The sequence below is a fragment of the Alternaria hordeiaustralica genome (assembly GCF_023758085.1).
Source record: "Alternaria hordeiaustralica strain BMP 2776 chromosome Unknown scaffold_22, whole genome shotgun sequence".
In the NCBI taxonomy this organism is placed as follows: Eukaryota; Fungi; Ascomycota; class Dothideomycetes; order Pleosporales; family Pleosporaceae; genus Alternaria; species Alternaria hordeiaustralica.
Genome location: NW_026056794.1, coordinates 46429 through 72921, shown reverse-complemented (window position 1 = coordinate 72921; position 26493 = coordinate 46429). Strand labels below are relative to the sequence as shown.

The following is a 26493-nucleotide window of genomic DNA, read 5'->3' as shown; positions in this document are numbered from 1 at the left end:
GGAACGCCAGTATGACGTGTGCAAAAACTTGGTTAGCCGGGTGCATAGAAAACCACAGCGAATGTCCAGCATCTCGCTCGAACGGGCACACAAGCAGCGAAACATCACACTCTGTAGTCGAGCCTGCTCCATATCGCCCAACACGTCTCCTCGAACTCGGCTCCCCAGAAGCCGGAAAAGTACGCCTTCGGCTGTCCTCCGAGCTGGACAGCACTGCTTCACAATATGCAACACTTAGCCATTGCTGGGGGAAATCCAAAACACTTAGGTTGACATCGGAATCATTCGAACGCTTCAGGGATGGCATGTCAGTCACTGACTTGGCAAAGACATTTCAGCATGCTATATCCACTGCGCAATCGCTTGGCATGAAGCTGTTATGGATAGACTCGTTCTGCATCTTCCAAGACTCCAAAGAAGATTGGGCAAAAGAAGCTGGTCTCATGAGTCAAGTGTATCGCAACAGCTTCCTCAACATCGCTTCCAGTATAGCCGTCGATAGCGATGCCGGCTTTTTCCGTGAAAGAGCTTCGAGTGTTGAGCCTTGCGTCGTTCAGACTACGTGGACCGATCATCCGAATGGCACTTACCATGTTTACAACAAAGCCTATTGGTTTGAGAATTTTGAGCGTATGCCATTGAATTCACGCGCATGGGTCTTTCAAGAAACCGTATTGGCTCCCAGAATCCTACATTTCTGTGGTACTCAGATGTTCTGGGAGTGTCACGGCTTGAAAGCCTGTGAGACATGGCCAACGGGGCTGCCGAGTCGCATGGAAATACAGCATTCGCTGAAATCCACAAGATATCCTGCAGGTGTCGAGATCTTTGGCTCAAAGTACACTAATGGCAACGAGCTTCTACGTATATCTACCGACAAGAACGCTACGCTTAATATGACTTCGTTCCGGAGCTTGTGGAGAAAGATCACAGCGGAGTATAGTCAATGCAACCTGACCTTCCCCAGCGACAAGTTGATTGCACTATCGGGAATCGCAAAGCATATGGAGCAGCTTCTCGACATAGAGTACTGTGCAGGCCTTTGGGGACATGACATTGTTCAAGGATTGGCCTGGTATGCTCCTAAGAAAAGTGAAAGGGATTACATATTCCAAACGGAGGCAGATCCTGTTCACTACCGTGCACCTTCATGGTCATGGGCATGTACAGATCGTCACATATGGTGGTATGGGTACTTCCAAGCGGAAGGCCAATGCTTGGTTGACGTCAACCGTTGGGAAGTTCAGTCCGCGACAGGAGACCGAACAGGTGCCGTCACCGGCGCTACTATGCAGCTATGCGGTTATCTGACAACGATGGAGCTTCACCCAACTTTCGGAACCGAGAAAAACTTCAACATCCACTGCGACGGGAAATGGAACAGCATGAATAGTCACGACTTTTACTTTGATCGCCGGCCGCCCTCGTTCCAGTTGCATTGCATGCCGCTTTTCATCGACTGTCTCGGCTACTTGTGTGCTCTTCTACTTGTACCTACGCGAGACACATGCGGCCAGTTTCGAAGGGTGGGTATGTTTCGCACGCTATTTCGTGAGAAGGAACCTGTGGACTGGAATCAGCTTGATAGCTTCAAGAATGAGTCATGGTTGGAGTACGAATCGGTCGATGATGAGGGGAAATACACGGTTACGATCATATAGATACGACCTCAGTTCTGCGATATGAGACTGCAGACGACATAGCGTCGTTCATTTTCCGCTGTGAACCTTTTATCACCTCCTAGAGACTACACATATAATAATGGGTAGAGAGACTCTTTGCAAAGGTGCATGACAGAAATATAGGAAATAAAGCAGGTCCTATGCAACTGTGGCTCAGCCGACTGTATTCATACAACCTCCGTTTCAATTTCGTTGATTGACATCGCAAAAGACGTACACATGACTCTGCGTGACCGCCCACACACAGCAGGCCGCTTCCACCCAACGAGACCAGGGTATGAAGGAGGTAGTAAAGCAGTAGCACCGCAGCTCTCATTCGAAATCATGTAGCTTGATCACCGTTAGCTTGTATCATCGGGTGTTTTGTCGTTCTTCTTGGTGTCTTCTTCGTCCAATTTCGAGGTCGCGAAACATCTTAGGCCTCTTGCTGTGTTTTGGAACAAGCAACGGGAAAGTCGCGAGGAATAAGAGAGGCAAGGACATGGGATTGGCATCTTTCCATTTTAGTCGCAAGGAAGGAGACAGGCGGAGACATCCGGGCGCACGCCAGACTTTTTGGTCGCACAAGGCGAGAGTTGTAGATAGGAAGCAAGAACTCGGTAGGATGAGGGAAGTTTAAATACCCTGGTACCGTCAGGCGCGTGATATGTCGACAGCAGACTCGCCGCCGGAGCTCATCTTTTCATTGTGCTTAACTTTTGGTAATAAGGCAATGATAGTGTTATTTGAGACGCCCGAGTTGTAGCGCTTTCTAATGGAAGCTAAGCTGAACAGCTTTCTTAGATGAGTCGACAGTGGGTCCGTCATATCAGAATGTTCTACCGTCGCACGCACACAGCATGAATGTCTTGCCACTTTGTTTTCTTCTCGACGCGACGACAAACATGAACCGTGGTACAGCTGTTTCTTGGTATTGACGTGCCAGTTTCAATACCATGTTTTTGACACTCGTTTAAGCCAGAAGAGAAAGCGGACACATGTCTTTTCGCTTGGAATGTCGCTGATACCGTATCTTTTGGAAAAGAGAGAAGAGATCATGATCCTTTTTGATCTGAGCTTTTCGGTGTGCACGACTCAAAGGTTGGTGATGAGGAAGGAGAGAGAAGCATTCCTATGAGAAGCTTTTATATGTCTTTGCCTAGCGGCGCTCTCCCCACTCGCGGAAGCCATGGGCGTTGTTTGGGTGCATTTCGAGGAAGCATATTCAGTACTCCAGGCGATCGTCACAACATGTGGATCTGACGAGTAGTTTTGAACAGCCATCCATGAACAAGTAGTTCCATCATTTAGGTTCGCGCAGACAAAGAGACATGGCGTCGCTTTGGAAGGCACATCATTCTAGAGGTGATGTTTTTGGTGCAGACGAGAAGGTCATCAAGAAGTTTGTTTAATATTTTGGAGAAAATCATGTAGAAAGATAATGAAGAAGTCAGAGACCGGCGCTCGTGAAGCTTATATACCTTTCTCCGCCAAGAGACCAAAGAGAGCACGTGTCATGCCATGTTCAAACTAAAGAAAATGATCAATCGCGAGCATCATAAGGCATGCGGGGTGAAAAACGAAGTATTCCAAGTTGTTGCATCTTACAGTCATTAACATTATTCTATGCTGTTTCTATTCGTCTTGATAGAACCCCAGGAGGATATCATCTTCATCATCGCCACATCATTCCCATCTATGCGATACCGAAGACCTTGGTAGGTGTGATGGTGAAGTTAAGAGGGTAGGTGACAAACTGGTTGTACCTGGCCTCGTGGGTACCGGAGAAGTTGTACGCAGGGCTATAACATCGTCAGTCTACACGCTCTCACATCCCCAAGATAGACAACAAAACTTACCGGTCACCATACGCGCCATACTCAAAGCTAACCTCAATCTCCTTCGGTCCAAGACCCTGGCCATCGTGCACCCTCTCAGAAAGCCTAGCCGCAACACCGTTGTTGACACCCTCAAGCAGCTGGCAGTTCTCGTACGCGGAAGGAATCATGAAGCTCTGGTCGTAACCCTGCTCGTAGCCGTGGCAGTATGCCTTGACGCCAGCGGGACCTTCGGGTACGCTCGGGACGGTGATGTTGAAGTTGTAGTAGCAGCCCTGGCGGGAGCAGCCGGCTTCCCAGTTCTCGACTTGCCAGGTCCAGCCTTCTGGGATGGCGATTTGGCGGGCGACGGGGCCGGCCATGGCGGTTGTGGCGAGGAGGGCGAGGGCGGTGAAGGATACCATGGTTGCGGTTTGTGTGTGTGGGTTTGGTGGTTTGGTATTAGATGTAGAGAGGTGTGAGGCGTGAGTGTGTGAGGTTGTGAGTACAGCAAAACGAACGACGCGACGAAGACCTAATATACAATCCCCAATCTTCTCAACACGAGCCCCCAACCCACAGCCAAAGGCATAGTCGTGCCGATTAATCAATCGCCAATACGGCTATTAGCCGTTCGGACGGACAAAGTTTACTCGTTCGGGCATTTAGACGTCACTTTGCGCCGAGATCGCCAGCCGAGGATGCCCGTTACAGCATGACGCACTAACGCTCGACAAGGCTGTCCCCGTCCACTAACCACAACGCGCGCATCACGGTCCACCTATGTCCTATATTTGGCGTCAACGTCTTATGCCCTTCTCCCACGATGCGAACAGTGTGCTCCTTCACCGTCTTCTAGGGTGAGATGGACGGACGATGAGATATTGGTTGCAGGCCATGCCTCGGATTGTGAGCTGATTAGGTGAGTGCCACCGCTATGCAGTTAGCTTACCAGTTTTGCCAGCATGGCCACAGTGGAGACGCTAGGTGCGCTCTCGTATTTCCCCATGATGGTGGTGCGAGGAACGTCATTTCTCGACCAAAAGTCTGTTTAGTTGCTGTTTGCTGTTACAGTCGCCACGGGGCTGAGGTAACATCATTTCTGGGCAGACCTCACCTGGTCGTATTGCTTCTGCGGCTAAGGTTGGTTGAATACCGCGTTGTTTTACTGCGAGGACGGTGTTCACGACGGCTTCGTCATGCCTGGGTTTCTGGACTCTTTTGCAAGCGCAAGCCCATAGGACCGGCATGACCCATTCTCTAAAGGAAGATTCGAGAACGCAGCACATGTGCATTCTTCGCGCTCCATTTGAGTTTTGTAGACAAGGGAGAATCCACACACGCATATGCTGTTTAGCGATGTGTTTAGAGTAAGAGGACGCGCCGCACGCATGACGACCTCAGTGACCAATTTCGAGAAGACGAGGAAGCGACAAACACATATTAGTGTCCTGGCTCTGTTTAGAGCATAAGAGGAAGCGACAGACACATGTCGCCGTCTGGGTTTGTATTTAGAGAAAACGAGAAAACAACACACACATCGCATTGTCGTATTGTCTTTTTGATTCCACAACGAGGAGTAGAAGTGTGTTAGAAGAGGGAAAGAGTCTAGCAGCCGCAAGATTTATATATCTCCCCCTACCACCAGAGGAGGCCAACAGAACCATAAAACGAAACAGCCGCGATTTCGCAAGTGGAAGAAAGGGCACAGGCGGCCACACTCATGTTGACGTTTAGCGACCGTTTTGATACAGCGCCATTCTCCACCAAAGTGATTGCGAGAAGGGAGCCAGAAGGAACATAACTGTGTGTCGCGCTGATTTTGAAAGAGCAACCTTCCACTGCGTTTGGCTCATGCCACATTTGTGTGCCATTTTCCAGATCCAGAACGACGACGGAGAAAACAATCATGGTGTGATGGGACATGATATTTGGAGGAAGAGACGAGCAAGCCACATGAGATCAGAGCCTGTGAAGTTTTGGAGAAAAAAGCCGACGGCACATGAACGACAAGTTTTCGAGTTTTGGAGAAAAGAAGACAGAACACATACGGAGATATCCATCTCACTTTTTGTTCCCACTCCGAAGAATGTGAGTGTATGAGAAGAAGAAGGGCGCAGTAACGGAGGTTTATATATGCGAAATGGGTGACCGCGCTAGGTCGAATACAGAGGATGTGAGGAGGACGCCGACATGAACAAGGGCGCAAAACCCTTGAATGTTTCCATGATGATGTAGTATGTAGCTTTTGGAGACCAGAAACACCCATAATTGATCTCTCGCATGTCTTGAATAGGAAATTCCAGTTCCAGCTGGCTCATACGGGGTTATTCCTTTTATTTAGAGTCAGGAAAGCCGAAGACGCAGCCATGCTGGTATCGTGTAGAGCTTTTAGAGGAAGAACCAAGGACGCAGAACATTTCGCTGGCTCTTCGCACTTTTGGTAGGAAAAGTCCAAGGTGGAGTTTAAGATAGAAGTGGGAACTCAAAGCTGGCTCATAGGTTACTTATATCTTCGTAGATTGGGATCCAGAAGGCGGAAGGAACAGTCATAGGACTTGAACAAGGAAATTTCTGGAGGAAGAAGCGGCACATCGTTTCGTGCGTGGTGATTTTGGATAAGCCCAGGAAGGCGGAGGAGGCAGTCATGTCATCTCTCTGCTTGTGTTTTTGGATGTGCCCAGAAGAGGCGGAGGAGACAGTCATTCCAGAGGTCGTATACGTACTCTGGTTGGTTTTTGTAGGAAGAAGCGACGCATGGCGTATGGGACTAGAGCTTTGAATAAATCCAGGAGAGACGGAGGAAGAAAAAGCCATCGTTATAGTCGCTGCGGGTTTTGAAGAAAGACGCAGCACATGTGCTTGAGTTCCAGTTGTTTGGATAGATTCAGAGAAGGCGGAAGGAACAGTCATTCTACAGTGCACTCCACGGTTTTTGGAGGAAGAAACAGCACATGGCATGCACCACTGTGCTTTTTCATATCCGTTCCAGAGAAGGCGGAAAGAAGAGTCATATAAGGGAGTTTTTTGACGTTTGGAGGAAGAAGCGAGACATGTGCATATGTGATAGACTTTTTGAGACCGATCCAGAGAAAGCGAGGAGGAGCAGTCATGAGGTCGTTATTCGGTCTTTTTTTCGGAAGAAAGAAGGAGGACACAGGACATGGCTGTGTTCAAGTCTTGGTTTTGGAGAAAGAGGAGGCAGCGCACCCATAGACCTCTCCTCGACGTGTTTTGGTCCTATAAAGAAGGAAGTGAGTGATGGAAGAGAAGAAGAGAGGGCTGCGAGAGGAGTATCTATATGCCGGGCGCGCGCCGGGACTGGGATCAAAAGGTGTGGTATCTGGCAACGATGTCCATGGGATAACAAAAACTTAAGACGCAAGAGCATGTATTCTGCAAAATCGATGGCGAATCCACCATCTCGTCTCCTATACTCACATTTCCCAACCTAATCGACCCCTAACACAATCTCACAACCGAGTCTACCCACCTCCCAACCTAATTCCGACTCGGTACATCCAACCCCCTCACCCTCTTTCTATCCCCATCCCTCCCCTCACTCACCCTCCCCTCCTGCTCATCCCCACTCCCCCCCTTCTCCTCCACCATAACACCCCCATCACTACTCGTCCCACTCCCCCTCCTCCTCCCATCCGGACTCAAACTACCCCCGTCCCTCCTACTCGCTCGCTGCATCCTGGACGCTGCCGTCGGATCCGCATCCGCAAGCGCCACCGGCGTAGCGACCCTCGCCAACTGCGCCACAGCACCCATTTTCTTATCCGATATCTCTTGGGACGTAGTGTTGGCAGTGTTGGCGGTGGTAGTAAGCATACACGAAGCGACTTCGCTGCGTACAGAGCTTCTGCTGCTGGAGCGCTGGGAGGAAGACGAGGGGATTGGTTTGTTGTTGTTGTCGTGGTTGTGGGAGCCAGGAGATGGATGGTGCGGGATAGGCATGACAGCCAATTCACCCAACCAGCGTCTCGCCAACGCCCTTCTACAGCGTCCGACGACACCGAAATCCTCCCCACCAGTCCCAGTCGCACTCCCACTACCATCAACACTTCTCCCCGGTCGTACTTTCTCCTCGCCAAACCACCGCGTGATGAGCCGCCATTTGAAGCCAGCCCACCACCCCACAGGCACAACATCATCGCGGGGCCCACTGCGACTCCACAGGCTGGGCTGCGCAGTAGCAAGTTCATGGTACAGCGCCTCGTAGACACCACGCCGCATGGGGTTCTGACGCTGCGTCGCGAGATTGTGTTTTACGCCGTACCAGAGGATGAGGACGATGACGAGGACGGGGATGGAGACTATGAACCACCATTTTAGGGGTGGGTTTTCGGAGAAGGTGGAGACGTTCATGCCGAAGAAACCGACGGTGAAGGTTAGGGGGAGGAAACTGGGAGGAGTGGTATGTCAGTGGCTTGGAAAAAGGAGGTAAGGAGGAGGGGAGGAGGGCGTACATGAATGTGATCCAGCTTAAACGCCACATACTCAGGCCTAATTGTAAAGAGTGTCGTGCATCCCTAATACCTACACTCTTGTACATGAGATCTGATAGAGCGGTTGTGGGGAGGATGACATCTCTTTCCCACTGCCCGGTTAACTTGTCGAGTTCGTCTGGTACGGACCCTAGCCATGGCTGGTCTGAAGATTCTTTTGGGTCGGCGCCTGCTAGGTCGTGGAGATGCGTGACCATTTCCTTTATGACGTCAACGTGAATGTATATGAGGCGTTCGACCTTGAGCCATTGTGCGCTGTTCTTCCAGAGTTCGGGGGCTCGGGATTCGTCGGCGGGGTTCTCGTAGACTGGGTGGGATGGTGGTTAGTCGGAGTTCTCTATATGAGGTGAGCATGGTGTTACTCACTCTTGTCTTCCAGAATCCCAACATGTGTCTCGCAAACAGCCAGAAACTTCTGCCAATTATAACTCAACGCTTTGAACACGTCCTGCAAGATGAAATCCATGCACTCCGCCGTCAGCGTCTCATCGTTTTCCTCCATGGGCAAGTAGAAGGATAGTCGTCTCCAGCGAGACTCGAGTTCTTGTCGCGCGCCGATAAGGGTATCTTTGACGGAGCCTGTGACCGAGTTCTCAAACAGAATGATTGTGTTGCCGTTGTCGAGGGACCGGAGCTTGGGGATGTAACGTTCCTGGTGCTCATTCGCATCTACGTTGCCGTAACTCTTCTTCAATCGCATGTACTCCTCCCACGCTTCCTCGTCGTATGGGTTCGGTATATCGGGGTCGACGGCTTGCCCTGGGGTTCCGTCGCTGAGTTGAACGTAACAGCTCAAGCGCTGCACATATACGTCGTGTCCATATCGTGGCTGATCCGTCTCGTCGTAGTGATTGAGCTCCATGATGGACTTGTTGTTATTCGGCCGAGGAATGTGCGTATTCCTATCGTAGGATTTGAGGTAATCGGCTCCAAAGGCAGCGCGCGAGATGCCGCGCCAGGGATCGCGTTGAGCGCGGAATGTACGGCCATTAAGGACAGGTTTGCCGCCGCGTTGTTGAGGCTTCTCGTAGCTGGCCCAGCGACCGAAGTTTGTGCCTACCAGATCGTCCGTGGCGTCGATGTTGAACTTGCGGAGGAGGTAGCGTGTCGCCCAGCTGGCGTTTTGGACGTGAATCACGCGCAATGCAGCTTGCGCCGAGAGGTCTTCTTTGCGATAGAACCGGCGCAGACTGTCGATGTCGGAGAACTCCTGAGCCACAATCTTCCGCCTGCCCTCCGCTGAGTGTTCCTTCGCGACATAGTCGATGAGCAGCACGCGGCCCTGTGACCAGCTCTCCTTTGTCCATGGTTGCCGCCATTCGAGATTCGGACTGTGCTTGCGACGGTGGCCAAACGTGCCTTTCGGAGGTTCTCGCTGCCGTAAATGTGACTGTTCGTGTTCGTGGGAGTAGTGCGTAGACGTGGTAAAGGCTCGAGGGGCTGTTCTGAATGTCAGCTAGGGATCCTGACAGCCAGCAAGCATGACAGCTAGTCGCGAGATCTGCCAGCGCAACGCCAACCTGGTAACTTCAGGACCAATAGGTACTTCTAGTCGTATCCAAGATACGCGCTATCACACCTCTTCCCCACAGCCTCTCTCTACTTTCTCCTCTTCTCTTCCCCGGAGCGTTGTACTTACCATTCACACCCTCCATCTCAGGACTCGGCAGCGGCCCGACCCCCGTGGCCGTATCCTCAACCGTAATCGGCGGCGGAGTATTCGTCATTCCCGTCCTTATACCAGCCATGCTATACCGAATCTCCTTCCTGGTAGTTGAAGCGTTCCTTCGCAGGTATGCCGTGAACTAAACGCGCGAGCATTCAAGGATGATCAGCCGCCAACGAAATCGGGATTGCGCGAGTACGACAACCGCGTACGACGAACAAACAGGTCGGTTGGTGGAAACAGGGCGCACATAGATGATGTGATGTGCGATCGCGGAGGGTATGTCACGGTGGATGGTAGTGGAGTGCCATGATGGTGGCCTAATCCCGTGTGTGGTGCTGCGCTCAGAGGGAGGTCATGCCGTGCTGCCGTGGGTGGGTATGTTGTGGCTGATGCGATCATGAGGCTGAGATGGAGTCCGCCAACGGGCGCGATGAAGCGTCACGGGAACGGGGGAGATTTGCAGTTCCTTCCAGTCTTCCGTGTTCCCTTGTCCGTTTATCAGAATGATATTACAATGCCATTAGGATGCCTGATCGATGTGCGCTGCGTTGAGAGAAAAGTAACATGTACTGCGTATGGGGATATGTTGTGGCTGATGCGATCGTCTGGGGTTCGCGTCGCGTGAACATCTAGTGCCCGCACTAGAGGGGGGAGTCAGCCTTACGGATACGGGATGACAAGAGCACAACGAGATCACATGCACAACAGATTTCGATCAATTACGCTATTATTCAGACAAACATCATGTACCTCAATACGGCACACATCTTAATTAGATTCTAAGTAACTAGACAGTAGACTACGAGTTCCATATGGAAGACTCGGTTATATGCGAAACAACAGCGAGGTGGTATGGTAATAATGTCGTAAGATCGTGTCGGGTTGATGCAGCTGCGCCAGAACCAATTGCGCCGAGATGTGGATGGGGTATTAGCAAAGGGAAATGGAGAGAGAAAGACAATACAAGGAAAACCCTCGGCATGAGAAGTTCCACTTCGCTCGCTCGCTCGCTCGCTCAAACGCCGTCAAGAACGATGGTGGGGAGAAAAGCAAGAAGAGGGGGGTATCTAATCATTCACACTGGCGGCTGCGTCTCGTGATTTCCTCGTCACTGAGGGCAGCGAGCCAGAGACATTTGCTGAGGACGTGAGGTTCGACGTTGAAGGTGTATTTGGAGCTGGCTTCGAGAAGGCGGAGGAGGTTCTTGACGATGGTGGCGGCGGTGTGGTGGCGGTCAAAGTTGACGAGGCGTTCGCCGTCGGCGGGTGGGGCGTCGATGAAGGCGGGCTTTTGGGCGTTGTAGATGAGGTCACGGGTGTAAACACCTGGTGGTTGTTAGCTTTGAAAAAGGCGACTGTTGGGCAATCACTCACCAATGAATGGAATGCAACCGTCGTCTACAGTTGCTGTCTCCATTTCGAGCCGCAGGTTGTGGAAGTTCTTCAGCGGTTGAACAAGCGCTTCCAGCTCGGTCATGACCAGCATCTCGGCTGCGGGAACCAAAGCCCATGTCTTCTTGAGGCTTGACACATCGTTCGATATCAGGGCGATCGCGATCTGGTACATGGTAGCGTAGTTGCGGTATCGTCGCGCGTGGGTTGCGATGTGAATAAACTTGGTGATGCATCGCGCACGCTCATGGATATCCTCGGTGAGCAGGACCTCGGATACGACCCATTTGACGACAAGGTTGAATCGTGCGATGACGACATCCACACCTCTAGCCTCTTCCGTTCGGAGATATTGTACCCAGTCGCGGATCTGCGGGGAGGACTGCTTCCAGCGCAACTCGATAAGTTCCTTCCAATCAATCTCGTCCAATGCGTCCTTTTCAACAATGGTGAACTGCTGAGCGAGGACTTCGGAGTCATGGGCCAAGATGAACGGCAAATGTGCGGTCCGAGTCGGAGCTGCACTCTGCTGAGGACCTTCTAGATCAGCGGGAGACTCAGCAAGCTGCACAGGCTGTGTGGACGGCTGCTGGTTCGCGCGAGAGACGGTCGGGGTAAGGCCTGGTGTTGGCAGCCCTCGGTCGAACACTGTTGAGCTAGGTAATTCGTCGTTCAATCGATTACCCGTTAGAGGCGGTGTCGGGGGGTGGCGCATAGGATGCGTGAGATTGTCAGGGTCGTCCTCAGGTGTTGCAGGCTCGTCGTCGAAGAAACTCCTCACGCCGTGACTGTCACGACCTGACTTTGCTCCTCCAGCAGAACTCCTGTCACTGAGATCCTCATCTTCGTCAAGCAAGAACGACTCGCGCGGGTAGGCTGTACTTGGCAAAGTGCCACCCGGCGGTATTTGCTTCATGCTCTCTGTTTCGACGACGTAGTCAATAGAGGATTCCATCGACGAAGATGTTCGCGGTGGGCCTTCAGAGTGTGGCGAGACACTAGCGAAATGCAGAGGAGACGGTTTGGCGGAAGACCTCATTGTATCAAGCGTATGTCCCCGCTGGGGGGTTTCAATCTGACTCAAGCCTCGGTCCAGAAGAGGTATTGAGGAATAAGAGTCGGTCGACTCCCCAACAGACTGAACCGCAGGTACACGGCGGTTGAAGTTCTCAGCGGAGAGGCGGTACATTTCTTGTCCATCTGTTTCTGGAGGAGCCAGTGGACGGTGGAAGACGTCGTCGGTTTCGGGACGCCCTCCCTGGTCGAAGGTATCAGCTCGTGCGCGTTGTTGATCAGCGCCTGTCGGGCGGTAGTAGTCTAGCTCAACAGTAGTGCGTTGGGAGGGAATGCTGGGCGACTTCTTCTCGTAACGGCCCTCCAGTTTCATCAAAGCCGACTCGACACCACCTTCGTCGTCAGTATCGTCAGGAAGAGCAGCAAGCTTTGCTACTTCGGCTTCGAAAGACGGTCTTAGATTGGGCTGCGAGGAGTGTGTGTCTACTAGTGAGATGGGCTTCTTTGGGACCTCAGCTTCGGCTGGCCCTTCTGTGACGGGCTGGGCTTCTGCTTCTGGGTCGTTGAAACGATCGGATCGTAGAATGACCGAGTTTGTGACCGAATGCGTGTGGTTAGAGACAGAGCCGGTAGAGTGTGGGCGTTGCGATAATTCGAGATCATGGATGTTTCCTGCAGCGCGAAGGTCACCACCCGGACGCCTACGAAGCTGGCGTCCGGGCCCGCTAGCATCAGGCGCTGGTTGGCGGTCGAGGAAGAAGGGATCGTTATCTGATGACATGGTTTGGAATGTAGCAATACTCGCGGGTCCTTGACGTCTGCTAAGCACGCTGTTGTAGGACGCATGTCGGCGGAGAGAGCCTGCCCGCGCCAGGGAGTTCTTGGCCGACCCCCGGCGTCGGAAGGAGTGCATCCTTTCTGGGCCCGCAGAGATGGACCTCCTTGTTTGTCTGGTGGTGGGTCGTCTCGTCGACATTCGCGAATAGCGGTGCTCTTCTGTCGCTGTTGCTGGGCGAGGCTCTGGATCGTCGTAGAGCTCGGAATGCCTTACTGGGGCAGCGGGCTCACTAGCCAATTGCTCATTATTTGCCTCCTCTTGCTGATGACTGTCCAGCTTTGTTGCTACCTTGTCGAGATCGGGTACCAGGGTGTCCGATATGACGGGCACGGGCGGTGGCCCGGTGTCGTCAATGATCACTATTGACTTGCTGCCGCTGGTGATGGCGCTGTGTACGCGAGGGTCTTGTGCTTTCTGGCGCTCCTGCTGGGTTGGAGTACCACGCCTGTCGAACTCAAACTCGAATCCACCGAGATCAGGGGGCTCGAGACCGTGTTCCTGACTTTCACTTTCAAGCTGCTCTTGGACAGCCGCTCTAAAACTCTCTGCAACTGCGGCGGCCAGGACGTCAATGCGCACTTGGGGCTTTGGTCGAGTGGGACGTCGCTTATGTACGCCCCCTGAGATAGAGACTGAAGACATGGCGCCTGGATTGGAGGATCGCACGTATGGCGGCTGCCGTTGTTGCCCAACGCTACCTAATTGAGGGCTTGGACTCATATTCTGCCGGGTGCTTAACGCGCGGCGTACACTGCCGAAGATCTTCTTCATGCCTGGGGAAGTCGCATGCCCGGGTCTCTGGAATTCGTTCGCTTCCGCATCTTCGATGTCATGCAAATACTGAGACCTTGAAGGGCGTAGAGCTCTGACCTCGAAGTATGGGGAGCTGGGCTGGAAGAGTCCACCACGGACTAGCGTGCCGGGCATGTTTGTGACAGCAGACATGGCAAAATCTGCGGGTGCGTTCTTGGGAATGGACAGTGGCGCTCTGCTGTCTCGAAGAGCATCGGTAAAGCTGCCGCTGCGCTTGTGGCCATGCGATGGGCGGTGAGCGTTCTTGATGGATGCTGGTTGTTGTGGACTGGCTGTCAGGCGAGCGGTGCCTGTGGGAGCTGGGTTGCTGACTGGTACTGGGTGGGGATATAGGGGAAGCTCAACAGCCTGATCGTGTTTGTGCCGCATGGGTATTGAACATGATAGTACGTGCATGCTCTGCTCACTGGCGGGCGATAGGGGTATCTGGTGGTTCTCGTATTCTTGCGAAATGTAAGGCGAGCTCATGGAGTTCTGAGGCGTGTGCCGTGCTCTTTGCGCCCAGTCCATGTGCCGACTGGCAAAGTGATCGCTTGGATTTGAGCCGATGGTCTCCTTGGTGTCCCGGATGTTTGCTCGTGGAGGAGTCGAGGGCAATGGAATTGGTGGGGGAGGCTCTTCGTATGCCGCTTGTGATCCATCGTGTCCGCCCGGGAGCAATTCGTCGTCCGCAAAGTTCTGGCCAATGTGGTCTTCCATCTCCCAGTATAATGCGCACGTCCGCCTCCAGCACTTCTTCAGTTCCCCGACAATCTTAATGTCACCCCCACCTCCATCTTCTCGGTTCCGGAGATCGTTGTACAGGCTGTTCACAAGGTCGCAGAAGTTGGTCCGCAGGGAGTAAAAGGGCATGAAGTCGTCGACGAAGTAGTTCAGGATCCAATGGCGGAGGGCTACAAAGGTGCGTACACGGACAATGCGCCCGAAGTCGTCTTGGCGGTCGACGGCCCATCGTAGGCGGGAGATGAGGTATGCGACGAGGTCTCGGGTGCAGAGGAAGGCGCGGAAAGTGAGGAAAAAGTCGGAGAGGAGTTCGTAATCCAGGAAGCTGGGAGAGGTGATGTGTGCGACAAGTCGTGAAGGGGTGGCTGCGAGGATGTCGCCGTCGGCGTTGAAGCGCACAACAGCGCGGTCGTCGGGGTTGGTGGTGAGGGCATCGTAGAGCCGGGGGCTAATAGGCATGTGGGAGACGCGCGCTGAAGAGGGACCAGAGGGGGGCATTGGCGGGCGGTCCATAGTGGCGCGGAAGCGGTGGGGGACGGGCGAGTAGGCGTCTGATCGAGGGCGCGACGACAGGAACGACTGCCGCACCCCTCGCTGTGGGGTCAGGAGCGAGTTCGCAAAGTCGTCGGCGCCTGAGGTTCGGGTGTAGACCGAGGAGCGCAGGTCGGCGGTCCCCCGTGTGCTGAAACGCGGAGTGCCCAAGCGGTAATGCGGTATGGGGACCTGCAGCAGCGGGAACGACGACGTGTCTGCCGTCTTCGGGCGCATGTGCGACGGGCGCTCAATCACCACCTTGAAGGTGCCCGGCTCGTGGCTGAGCGTCGTGGCCGTGTGGTCGTCGACGGTGGAGAACGAGTGCGAGCGCGCGTGTGCGAGTGGGCGTCCAGCGGAATCGGCTTGGGAGTGTTGCTGGAAGGCATTGCCCTCGCTCAGGTCCGGTAGCGGCGGTGTAGGTTCCGAATGGGGTGTTCGCGAGCCGTAGAGACTCTGCTCCCACTCATTGCTCAGCGGCCGGAGTTTGTCGAGTGTTGCGCTGTCGGGCGGCGTCTGGGGCGGGAAGACGAAGGGGTCCGGCTGACGGCCTCGCTGGTTTCCAGGACGGGCTACAGGCCTGGGAGTGTCAGTCTACGAATCTACGAATGGTTGGTGTTGAGGTTGGTGAGGCATGGGATCATGTGAGGCATGACGTGCGCCTTCCTCGCGGGCTGCGTCCACTGGTCGCTCTTTCCTCAAGTTCATGATGTCTACTGGTGGCCATAGAACACCAACACCAATCTCGACGTACCTCAGGTATATGACGCCGTTGTGGACGTTCGCAACCGTGTAGCTGCGGCCGGCCGAGGTCGAGTTACTCGTCGTCGTGTCGATGGTGGCGTTGCTGGTGCCGCGTGCTCTCGTCCTCCTCTTGAGCTGCTCCCTCGAGTCCTTCACCCTCCGCAGGCGGCGCGAATCATCAGCGCGCCTTTTTGCCGTGTCTGAGCCTGCACCTGCACCCGCACCGGGCCAAATGTCGCGTTTCCCTTCAGCAGGGGAGCCCGGCGCAGGGAAGACATTGTGTTGCATTGCCGGTAGGGCCATCCTCCCCCATAGCACTTCAGCTCAGCGGGTACATGTGTGTAGTTGTCATCGACGACTCGGACTGTGCAGACGTCTTAATTACAAGTAGCAAGAGAAAGCCGACTAGAGTTGATTCATGTGCAGCCCTGTCACATCGCCCAGCGCGCGCCATAGCAAGCCATTCACCAGTCAGCGCCCGTGTCGCTTGGGCTGAACGCCGCGCTGCATTGACCCAGGCCTGGCCGGGCTAATCTGACCTCGCTTCACTCCGTTGCTCCGCCTGGTGAACAGGGAAGGCCAAGTGATTACAGGTTTGCCCGTCTGCTTGCATCGCCGCGCACGCACTCGAACCCGCTCCAATGCAGCTGCGAACTGCTTTTTCGCTGCCCCTCGGTCCCCGTCCTGCGAACGGCCGCCACGCGCCTCTGCCTCGACACCCAAAGCCACTACTGCCATGCTACTGCGATATTACGTCGGCTGCCGGCCGATAAGCTTCCAGCCACGTGAATATAAGGTTCCTCCCACTTGCTATCCCCGTGACCCCGAGGGTTGTTGATCGAGGTTGATCAAGGTTTCTACCCGCCTTGATAGTCGTTGTGCAACGGCCTCCACTCCCCCGTGGCCGCACAAGATTGCCAAAACAACAACGCATAGGACAATCAATAAACACATCATTCGCCCTGCGCTCCTGTACCAGGGTCCTGCCGTTTCCAGGCGACCACGCATCCATCCAGTGCCGCGATCTGCCACTGCATCGGTACTTTCTCCTCCCTGGCGATCCAACGCCGCCATTGGCCACCCTCATCATCTCGCTAAACAAGTGTTTCCCTCCATCGCAATCCCTTAGCATCCTGCAAACACCAAGGCGGCTCATCTCCGACCCTGCGCAACGTCATCAACATCCCTCTTATGAAACAGGGCTCCCTTCAACAGTCGCTGCCGCAATTTTACGCATCCACACTGACTACACAGGATTTTAACGTCTAACGTTCAAGCTGACTCGACGCGCATTATCACGTACATCATCTCTGCCCGTTGCGTCAGGCTGCAATCCCACAAGCGCACTATAGTAACACCCCGGATGCCCATCAAACCGCGAGCTACTGCACGACATCAACCATGGTACCACCTGTCAAGTCGTGCATCTGGCCTCCACCACTTGACACCTGTAAGAATACACAGACGCCCACACACTAATTCCACCTTACAGCAAAACCTGCGCCGGTACATCTAGCTCGTGCCGACCTAAGCCGAGCACACCACCCAAAGTACTTGAAAGCCATATGCAGCAGATACGACAGTAGTGGAGTGTGTTTTCGCAGACCGAAGAACCGCCTGATGCACAGCACAATTTTCTATATTCGGCACGACCTGCAGCACTCCGACTTCGCCTCGTTATCATCCGGGCCGAATGGCGGAGCAAAAGGGACGAGCCTAAGCTAATCACCCTGAGATTTTCGATACGAACGCGTGAATGGACAGAATGGTAGATCTGCGGTGCATATCATATGTACCGAGATCGGTGAAGATGTGTCGTGAAGGGCAAGATCGTTCTCCGACAATATTCGCGTCTCCTTCCGCAAACTCATAAGAATGCCTGTGCGAATACACCGACGACTTGGATATCCAATACGATGTGTTGCCTATCCAAAACCAACAAACAAGAAATAAGAAATACGGCAGCCTCGAAACATATGAAAGCCTTATATTGTCAAGAGGCTAGACAAGACGCATCGGATACCCCCGGCCTACCGCCCGTCCAAAAAGACGATTCATGGTTCGCTCAAAAAGGATACCCCCTCACCCCATCTTCAGCATCAACATCCAACCCCGCCTCCACCTGCTCTTGATGTTTCCTATCTAAATACTCCAACAGCACATCCCCATACATCTCCTTCCCCTTGTACCGACTCACATCGTCCCCCCAAGAACGAATCGCACTGGCTAGTCTACCCGGTACATACGGCTCCTGTGCGATTTCCGTGATGGGGTGGAAGTAGGTCCGTATTGTGAAGACTACGCCGCCGGATTTGGGGAGTCTGGTGGTGATTGTCAGTTAAAGTAGTCCATTACTATTGATGTGAAGCGTGGACAGATGAGATGGAGATCGCGAAGGGGATATTCATGACGGTGAGGATGTTGTTGACGTACCTCCTCAAACTCTGCCTCTCACTCCTAAACCAATGATGCTCAACCGCTTTGTTCTTCTCCGCTGTAAACCAGCCTATGCCCCCTTCTCCCTCGGTATCTTCAGGTCCTATACTGGAACTCCACGCGAGGTTGTCGTCGACTTGGATGAAGTAGTTGTTTCGTAGTACGGGAGATTGGGGTTGGATTCGGCGGAAGAAGTTGGACATTGGTTTTTCGAGCTTGGTTTTGAAACTGTTGTTCAGTGTCAGCGAACATCGTGTCAATGCGAGGGAGGCTGAGGTTGGGTGGAGAGAGATGGAGGTGGAGGGAGAAGAGCGGAGACAACATACCCAGGCACATCCCCACTAGTATGAATAGTAGACAGTGGCATACCAAACTTATCCTCCAGTCTCCAAAACCCCGCCAAGAGTATCGCGCCAGCGAGGAGGTAGTACTGTCCATCTTCTTTCTCCACCATGATAGCAAGATCATCCTGAATCAACCTCGCACACATCTCCATCGCATCTTCCTTCACGCCGTTCCTCTCCAGTCTTCCAACATCGAAGATTTCGCCCGTGGCCAAATTCCGGAACCCGTTCTTCATACCCTCGGAAGTAGGGATGCTCTGGAAGACGGTTGGATAACGCTGTGGTAGGTAGGAAGATAATTCCTCGAGGAGTTCCACTGCGGCGGGGACGGCTTCTGGGGCTGTTTTGATGCATTTCGCTCCTCGCTCTTCTATCCGTCTTGCTTTTAGGTCGTGGAACTGCATATACTGATTGTCGAGTTCTATCCATTCGTCCCAGTTCATGTTGCGAAGACCCATTGTAATGTTGTACTTCGGGCCGTGGCGGAAGGGACGGTAAGGTAGGGGCTTGGTGGTAGTGAGAGAGAAGGATGGGTAGGGGGTCGCCGGAGGCCGGGTGAAGTCTGAGGGTAGCCATACGCCTGGAGGGCGATCCGGTGTTTTGAACGGGCCACGTTTTTCGAGATTGGGTGTACTGGGTCGTGGGTTGTTTTGTCTGCGGGCGCGAATTAGGTTGGTGACGGCGATGGTGAAGTATGTGAATGCGGCGAAGAGGAGGAGAGAGTAGAGCGCTGCTTTGGGTTGGATATCAGTCTGTTTGAGGATGTTGTTAAGGCGGGTTTGAGCGTTGGTGCAATGCTGTTGTATGTCACGTGCAAGACGTCTGGCATGTCCGTCCAGGTCGTTGATAAGAGCAGCCATGATGAACACCAAGTAACAGGACTACTACTACAAAGTCCAAGTCCAAAGTAAGAAAAGACGGCGTAACGTCCATAGTATAAGTAGTCACAAACATCACGACCCAGTACCCAATAACCATGCACATCATGCGCGACATGTAAACCGACTTCCTATTTATTCTTTGAACGTATATACAAGCCAATCGTCTTCCGCGATAACGACCCTGGACACTGTGGGGTCGGAGCGACATGTGTCGTCAGTAGTGGTTATCTCGTCTGGGCGGGGAAAGGAATACCCCACTCGGTTAGACCTGGTGTCCCTCGATGCTTGTCTCGATAACAGGGATGGACGTCCGAACAATCTGCCTGCGATGTAATCTGAGGCCGCAACAATTCCGCAACGTGTTTGTATGAGTTGCACCGTGATGCCGTTGGGGAAGATGGGCTGGCTTTGGATTTGATCTTGTCTGGCTGGAGTGAGTCCGGATTTACCCCCACTTTGTGTCTGACGACTTGTGTTCATGTGGTACACTATGCGCCTTTCTGATTTGTACGTTGTAACAAGCAGTAGTCGCCCCATTGGCGACGGAACTTGGCGGGGATGATGGATAGGTCTGGGACCCAGAGCATGCGACTGATGGTATGGGTCTTGCTTGCGTCTAGGAAAGGAAGACACTTCAACACTTTCCAGTGTTCTGTGTCGGAAATGTAGTCTGGCTCGAGTGCTGTTGGCGGGGCGCCAGCAGAGCGAGAATCAACGATGAAGTCGCACTGCTCGATATTGGTCTGTTTCGTCAGGTTAGTGAGGTTCATGTTCGCATCTCTAGTTTACCTACATATTTGCTAGGGTCCTCCAGGTTCTCATCGTTCATTCCGGAGGGTACGAGCCAGGTGCCGGGGAATAGTCCGAGACTGGCGTCGGCTTCGCTGAATTCGCCTGGTAGGAGGCCTGAGAATTCGCTCTTGATGAACTTGGCGCGGACACCTTGGGGTAGGTTGAAGGAGGATGGGAAGCGATACCACTCTTTGCCTAGACATACAGTGTCACCTGGTTGGGAGACTGTGGAATCGAACAATGGCTTGTAAACGTTGAGTGGCGCCGAGTAGGCGGACATGTGACCTGAAATGTGTTAAAGATCTATTCAAGGTTCTGCCAAAGGAACTAGTGCTTGTTGATCGATAGTATGAGAGGTGAAACATACCATGAATTCTAAGGATGCCCAAATTCAAGGAGACGAGTATGGGAATACAAACGATGACGAGCTTCACCATTGGAGGTATCTTGCTCACTAGGTGTCGTGGATCCATCGAACCAAAGTTGGCTAGCAAGATGTGCAAGGAGAGGGCTGCATTCCAGGCTAGTGCAGGATACACTGGGTACATGAAGCGCTCTTCCTTGTGAGGCTGGACTGTGAATATCGCCAACCACAAGTAGAATGGGCTGACAAAGGTGATGGACCTCGTGAGCGTATTCCGATAAACAGCTCTGTCAAAGACGACATACTGGATCAACAGCAGCGGAAGAGCAGCCAGCGCGAGGAAGAACCAAATGTTGAAGTTGAGCGCTAGATTTCGAACATAGAAATGCCAGGGCTCCACACCATAGATATCAGGCCCTCTACTACCACCGCTGAAGACGTTGTAGAGTACGATGTTGAGAGGCACGCAGACGAGCTTCCTGTAGAATAGCGAGTCGACGGCGGTCTGTAAGATTACAACAGCGAAGGCTCTAGGTGCGCCCTGGAGTAGTATGCGACGCAGACTCTCTTTGATGGTGCCGGTGAACACGCCCGCGATGAAATCTTCCGCAATAAAGGGAAGGGCGAGCGCGCCTGCAAAGGGCCAACCCAAAGCACTACCAACGGCGAACCACGCAATACCTTGTGCAGTCCTCATATTACGCCCGGACCAGTCCATGAAGGACGCAAATCCAAGCATGGCACAATTCATGGCGAAACTCGACGGAAGATATGCAGGGGCAGCGTGATACATGCCGGGGCTTATGACCATGATCATGGCGAAGAAAGACGCAACGCGCACCTCGAACATCTTCTTGATAGCCGTATACATGCGAGACTGGCATCCTGCGCAGACTATGGCTAGAACCGCTCGGAGGAAGTAGAACTCGAACACCTTGGATCTTTCCAAGCCTAGCGCCTGCAGAGGCAGCATCGCAAGCCCTATTACGAGCGAGTGTATAGCAGTGTAGGCCCAGCTTCGGATGGCATAGTCAGGAGAGTACTCCCAGGTCTGGAGGCCGTAGCCATGGTTGAGGTAGTGGCTTGGCTCCCAGTAGTTGAAGACTTCGTCGCAGTCTTGGATCGGCGAGAGGGCGGCGGCGGTGAGATTGGCTAGGGCAAATACGCAGAAGATGCCGGACGTGGAGAGATGGGGTGGTGTACTGGACACATGATGCATACGTTAGCCTGTGATCGAGAGGAATACTGGGAATTGTGGCCGCATGATAAACTCACTCAGGAGCTGAATGAGCCGTCTTTGGGCGCGATGTAGACATGTCAGCGACAACAGTTCCAGGGCGCAATAGCAACCTCCATTGAATTGTCATTCACAGAATGACGCGGTGGGTCTCGCGGTCATAGGGCTGAGCTGCGCGTGCCCGCCAAGCTTGTTAGCGCGCATCCAAAAAGGCGACGTTCTTCCCTGAAGCGCTCCTTTCAACCAGAACTATCATCGCACGCATTTAAGCAAACTGGTGCAGACAACGCAGTGGATAACTCAGCCATCACGCGTGCTTCAGAGAAGACTGCAGAGAGAGACACGAGCAATGTCCGACTCTCTGGAACCACCGGCCAAAAGGGCGCGGTTGGAGGCGGACGCTCCCTTTTATGGCACATCTACATCTGCATCTGCGCTCGACGCGCCGGGCTCGCCTGTCGATGACATGGACGACGACTTTTACGACACTACGCCCGTCAAGCCCTCTGCGCTGCCCTCACAGGCGGACGGAGCGACGTCGTTGTTGGCGACGGCGGCACCCGCGCCGGCCTTTCACCTTCCTGGACTCGGCTCTGTGAGCGAGACCCCGGCCGCGCAGTCGCAGTCGCAACCACAGAACGGCGCAGTCGTCCCAGACGACGCCCCGGAGGACGGCGAGCTCTCGGATGACGAGGCCTTCTACAATGATGCGAGCCCGCAGGCCGCCATCCCAGTCGAGCCGCCCGTAGCCAATCACGGCCAGGCGCAGGATGAGGCTCCACAGCTCCAGGCCGTCGCTGCTGCCGACACGCCTGCTGCCGACACAGACGGCGAGCTCGACGCGGCCCTGACCGCCGCCATAGACCTCCAGAACGAGATTGAAGACACCACAGATGCTCCTGCCCCCGCCGGCGCGGCGTTCGATAGCAAGGCCGAGTTCCTGCGCGCGGCCGAAGCCAACAGAAATGACCAGAGCGCCGAGTGGCAGCTCGACTCAGATGCATCCGACTCCGACTCATCGTCTGACTCCTCCAGCTCGGACGACAGCTCAGATGAGGGCTCAGACGAGGGCGAGCTACTCGACCCCGAAGAGCAGGTCCGTCTCTTGATGGCAGAGGCCGCCGACGAGCCAGGCGCGTCCGGCCCCGTCAAGGTCAAGACGCTCAACGAGCAAGACGAGAAGTTCGAAATGCCCGACATCGCAGTCACGCCAGAGACCAAGATCACAGAGCTCGGCAAGGTGGAGTCCATTGTCGGGAACCTCGTCGTTGTCAAGGCCAAGATGTCTGGCGACGAGCAGGTGCTGGAGTCTGGCTCGGCGCTGTGCCTCGAAAACCGCACTGTAGTCGGCAAGGTCTCCGAGCAGATCGGTCGCGTGGAGGAGCCGCGCTACTCCTTTGGCTTCAACGATGCCGCTGAACTCGAGACTCTAGGTATCAAGAAGGACGTACCCATCTACTACGTGGACGAGCACTCGACCTTCACCGAGACAGAGCCCATTCGCCGACAGAAGCACACCGACGCATCGAACCTCCACGACGAAGAGACCAACGACGTCGAGTTCTCAGACGACGAGAAGGAGGCCGAATACAAGCGCGAACAGAAGGCTAAGAAGCGAGCCAGGCAAGAAGGCAACGACGAGCCAGTGGCGCCTGTCAACATCCCAACCGGGCCCAGACTGCACGTCGACGCTCCCGCACCGCCCATCTACCGACCCATGGAATACCAGGGTGGTGGTCTGAAATACAGCGATGATGAAGACGAAGATCTCGGCATGTACAAGCCGCTCGCCAGACCAGATCACTTCGAGCAGATTGTTGGGCAAGGCGCACCATTAGAAGATCGCAGCCATGTCCGTAGGGGTATGGGTCGCGGCAGAGGTCCCTGGGGTGATCGAGGTCGCGGCTTCCGTGGCCGAGGAGGTGGTGGCGGTCGCGGTGACTTTGGTGGTGGACGCGGCGACAGAGGAGGCTTTGGCGGCGGACGTGGCGACTTCGGGGGTCGTGGTGGTGGAGGACAGCGAGGCGATCGAGGAGGCGGCAACAACCAGAACAACCGAGGCGGAGATAAGGGTGGACGTGGCGGCAAGAACCAATCTGACCGTGGCAGGCAACCAGAGCAGTTCCAAGATCGCCAACAAAACAACCAGAGGAACCAATACCAAGAGGGACGGTCCGCAACCTCGGCATCGCCAGCCCGCCAACAGCAAGATCGCAGCCAGTCTTACACCCAGCAGGACCGTGGCCAGTCTCAGCAAGCCCAATCCCAGCAATCGCCAGCCGGCGGTGGTGGGAAGAACAAGAACCGCAAACAACGGCAACGCGAAAAGAGGGAACGGGAACGCCAGCAGCAGCAGCAGTCACAGCAGTCGCAGCAGTCTCAACAACCTCAAAAACAGCAACAGCAACAGCAACAGCAACAGCAACATGCTTCTCCGGCACCTTCTGGACCATCAAATGCTAACGCTTATGCAAACAACAGCAGCGCAGGTTGGCCAGTGCCTTTCTCCGGTCCCTCACAGCCAGCGGTCCCCTATGCTGCCGCACCTCCGCCTCCACCGCCAGCAGCAGCAGCGGCCTACAACTACCAGCCATCGTACACCCCCCAACCTCAAGCGCCAGCACCAGCTCCAGCCCAGCCACCCCAGCAGAACCAAGCGGCCAATTTAGCAGCATGGGCACAGTGGTTCCAAGTCATGCAAACCATGAGCGGCCAGCAACCACAACAACCCCAGATGCCAGCGCAAGCCCCTGCACCGCCACCACCGCAGCCTCAGCCGCAAGCACAGTACTCTTACCCCTACCAGCAATATGCGCAGCCGGCTGCTCCCGCGAACCCGCCTCAACAGGGCAACGCTCAAGCTGGAGCGCAGCAGTCGCTTCAGGATATTCTGCGTGCGCTCCAAGGCGGTGGTGCTCCTCAGTGATCTTAACGCAGATGTTTAGTTATCAGCAAGTGTGTGTGTTCGATTCGGATTAGGTGTTTTGTAAGATTATATATATATCGTTCCAGTATGGGCTGCATGGCACGTGGAAGTTGCGTTATGGCAGTTTTCCACGAAGCATGCACTCTGGTACTGGGAACAGACAGCTCCCCCGGATGCAAAGAAGTGCGTCACCACACAAAAAGGGATGCAGGGTGTGAGATAGACTTGGCGTCGTACAAGCGTTAATGATTGCTTCTTATGCTATGAAGATGATTGTTGCTATGAGTGGTCTGTTGTGAAATCGATGAGGCGAAAGCGACCCGGTTGCCGAAAGAAGCAGCGCTGAGTAGCATGTGATCACGTAGTGTACTGTACCCGTGGACACCTTTATAATCACTCATCAATGTTTGGGGGCGTATGTGCCATCATGTAAGAACACGGAGACTCGATGCGAAGCGCTATGGTGAGTGGAGGAGGTGGAGGTGAGGCGGTGGAGGTGAAGGTGAGGCGGTGGAGTTTACGTCTATGGTGCCTATGATCTATCATTTGCGCTGTTGTTGATCTTGCTATGGATGCCCAGTTCGTGAGGGAGTGACCCGGTTGCCTGGCTGCCGGAAGAAGCATGTGCGCGTGGTAGCATGTGACTCCAGTGCACACCTTCATGATCAGTCATCAATGCTCCAGGAGCGTATGTGCTCGTAATGTAGAAATGCTGTAGTTTGGTGCAAGCGCCATTGACTCCTGCATGGAATAGAGAGTGCGCGATTAATATGGACTGGGGGCCGATTTATTCATCGACGTCCTCCGTGGCAATATACACATCACGTCAGCGTCTCGCGCAGCAAAGCGCAGTAGGCAAAAAAGTATAAATACACGCATACACACGAATGAGCGCGATGTTTAAATCCGCGGTGGTAGCACAAGAGGTCTGCACGTCTGCCTGCTCGGGATATACGGCAAATAAGCTCCGGCTGCAACCAACGAGCGTCGCTCAAACATCGGAGAATAATGAAACAGGAATGTCTCTAGCTATTTGAACAGGCGAAAGCATAGGCAGTGGCTCGGTGTACGCCACAAATGTCGGATTCGCTTCTGAACCAAACTATTGAGGAGTTAGTTCTGGGATGAAACATGGGTGGAGGTGCTATGATGGTATGATGGGTTGATGTAACTGGGTAGGCAGAGATGGACGGAAGCAAGGGATGGGGATGATGATGATGACGGGGTAGTAGTCGTCGTCGTAGTCATCGTTGTCAAAGTGGTGGTGGTGGTGGTGGTGGCTTCGGTTCCAAAAAGCGGGGGGTTCAAGCTCTCGGTGCAACCGGGGCCATTAACCTAACCTAACCTAACCTAACCTCAGCGGAACTGGAATCGGCATATGCTGCAAACAGCGCGCGTAAGATAAAATGTAAGATGAAATGTAAAAGCACGGCAACTGTAGTTCGCGAACAGACACCTGGATATGACTGCATGCGGCGCGACGTCCGTGTTCGTGGTTTGATGGATTTGATGGATGGTCTAGGCCGGGGGGCATACGGAGAAGGATTGGTATGCTGGGAGTTCTAGGATGGTGAGGACGGGTGCTTGGTGGCTCGGCAGGCTCCGTGGGTGGGAGCTGGGTTAGTAGCGGAAGGGAAGGGAGGAGGAGTGGGCTGGGGACGGTTGGTGTGGGTTTGGGTGGCGCATTGTTGGCAGAGTGTGCCGCTGTTCATGCTAGGTAGCGAAGTGGAATAGGTGGGGGAGGAGAGGAGAGGAGAGGAGAGGAGAGGAGGTGGAGGTCTCATCTTTTGCACTGTCC

General features: G+C 54.0%; 6 protein-coding genes across 6 annotated transcripts; 1 reads left to right on the top strand and 5 right to left on the bottom strand.

Annotated features, from left to right (window-relative positions):
• Positions 1-3357: 3357 nt before the first annotated feature.
• Positions 3358-3903, bottom strand: J4E84_008490 (uncharacterized protein; the record flags this gene model as incomplete). Its single annotated transcript, XM_049391061.1, has 2 exons — positions 3358-3463; positions 3521-3903. The coding sequence occupies 2 exons, from the start codon at positions 3901-3903 to the stop codon at positions 3358-3360; spliced, it is 489 nt and encodes a 162-aa protein (XP_049241093.1).
• A 3731-nt stretch (positions 3904-7634) lies between these two features.
• On the bottom strand, positions 7635-9910 carry J4E84_008489 (uncharacterized protein; the record flags this gene model as incomplete). The annotated part of the gene is made up of 4 exons (XM_049391060.1): positions 7635-7664; positions 8028-8299; positions 8359-9367; positions 9878-9910. 4 exons carry the CDS (start codon positions 9908-9910, stop codon positions 7635-7637), a joined length of 1344 nt encoding a protein of 447 aa, XP_049241092.1.
• An 822-nt stretch (positions 9911-10732) lies between these two features.
• On the bottom strand, positions 10733-16003 carry J4E84_008488 (uncharacterized protein; the record flags this gene model as incomplete). The annotated part of the gene is made up of 3 exons (XM_049391059.1): positions 10733-10986; positions 11035-15543; positions 15628-16003. The coding sequence occupies 3 exons, from the start codon at positions 16001-16003 to the stop codon at positions 10733-10735; spliced, it is 5139 nt and encodes a 1712-aa protein (XP_049241091.1).
• A 1777-nt stretch (positions 16004-17780) lies between these two features.
• On the bottom strand, positions 17781-19355 carry J4E84_008487 (uncharacterized protein; the record flags this gene model as incomplete). Its single annotated transcript, XM_049391058.1, has 3 exons — positions 17781-18036; positions 18149-18379; positions 18478-19355. The coding sequence occupies 3 exons, from the start codon at positions 19353-19355 to the stop codon at positions 17781-17783; spliced, it is 1365 nt and encodes a 454-aa protein (XP_049241090.1).
• Positions 19356-19864: 509 nt separating this feature from the next.
• Positions 19865-21848, bottom strand: J4E84_008486 (uncharacterized protein; the record flags this gene model as incomplete). Its single annotated transcript, XM_049391057.1, has 4 exons — positions 19865-20119; positions 20170-20453; positions 20536-21734; positions 21808-21848. 4 exons carry the CDS (start codon positions 21846-21848, stop codon positions 19865-19867), a joined length of 1779 nt encoding a protein of 592 aa, XP_049241089.1.
• Positions 21849-22118: 270 nt separating this feature from the next.
• On the top strand, positions 22119-24695 carry J4E84_008485 (uncharacterized protein; the record flags this gene model as incomplete). The annotated part of the gene is made up of 1 exon (XM_049391056.1): positions 22119-24695. One exon carries the CDS (start codon positions 22119-22121, stop codon positions 24693-24695), a length of 2577 nt encoding a protein of 858 aa, XP_049241088.1.
• Positions 24696-26493: the final 1798 nt, after the last annotated feature.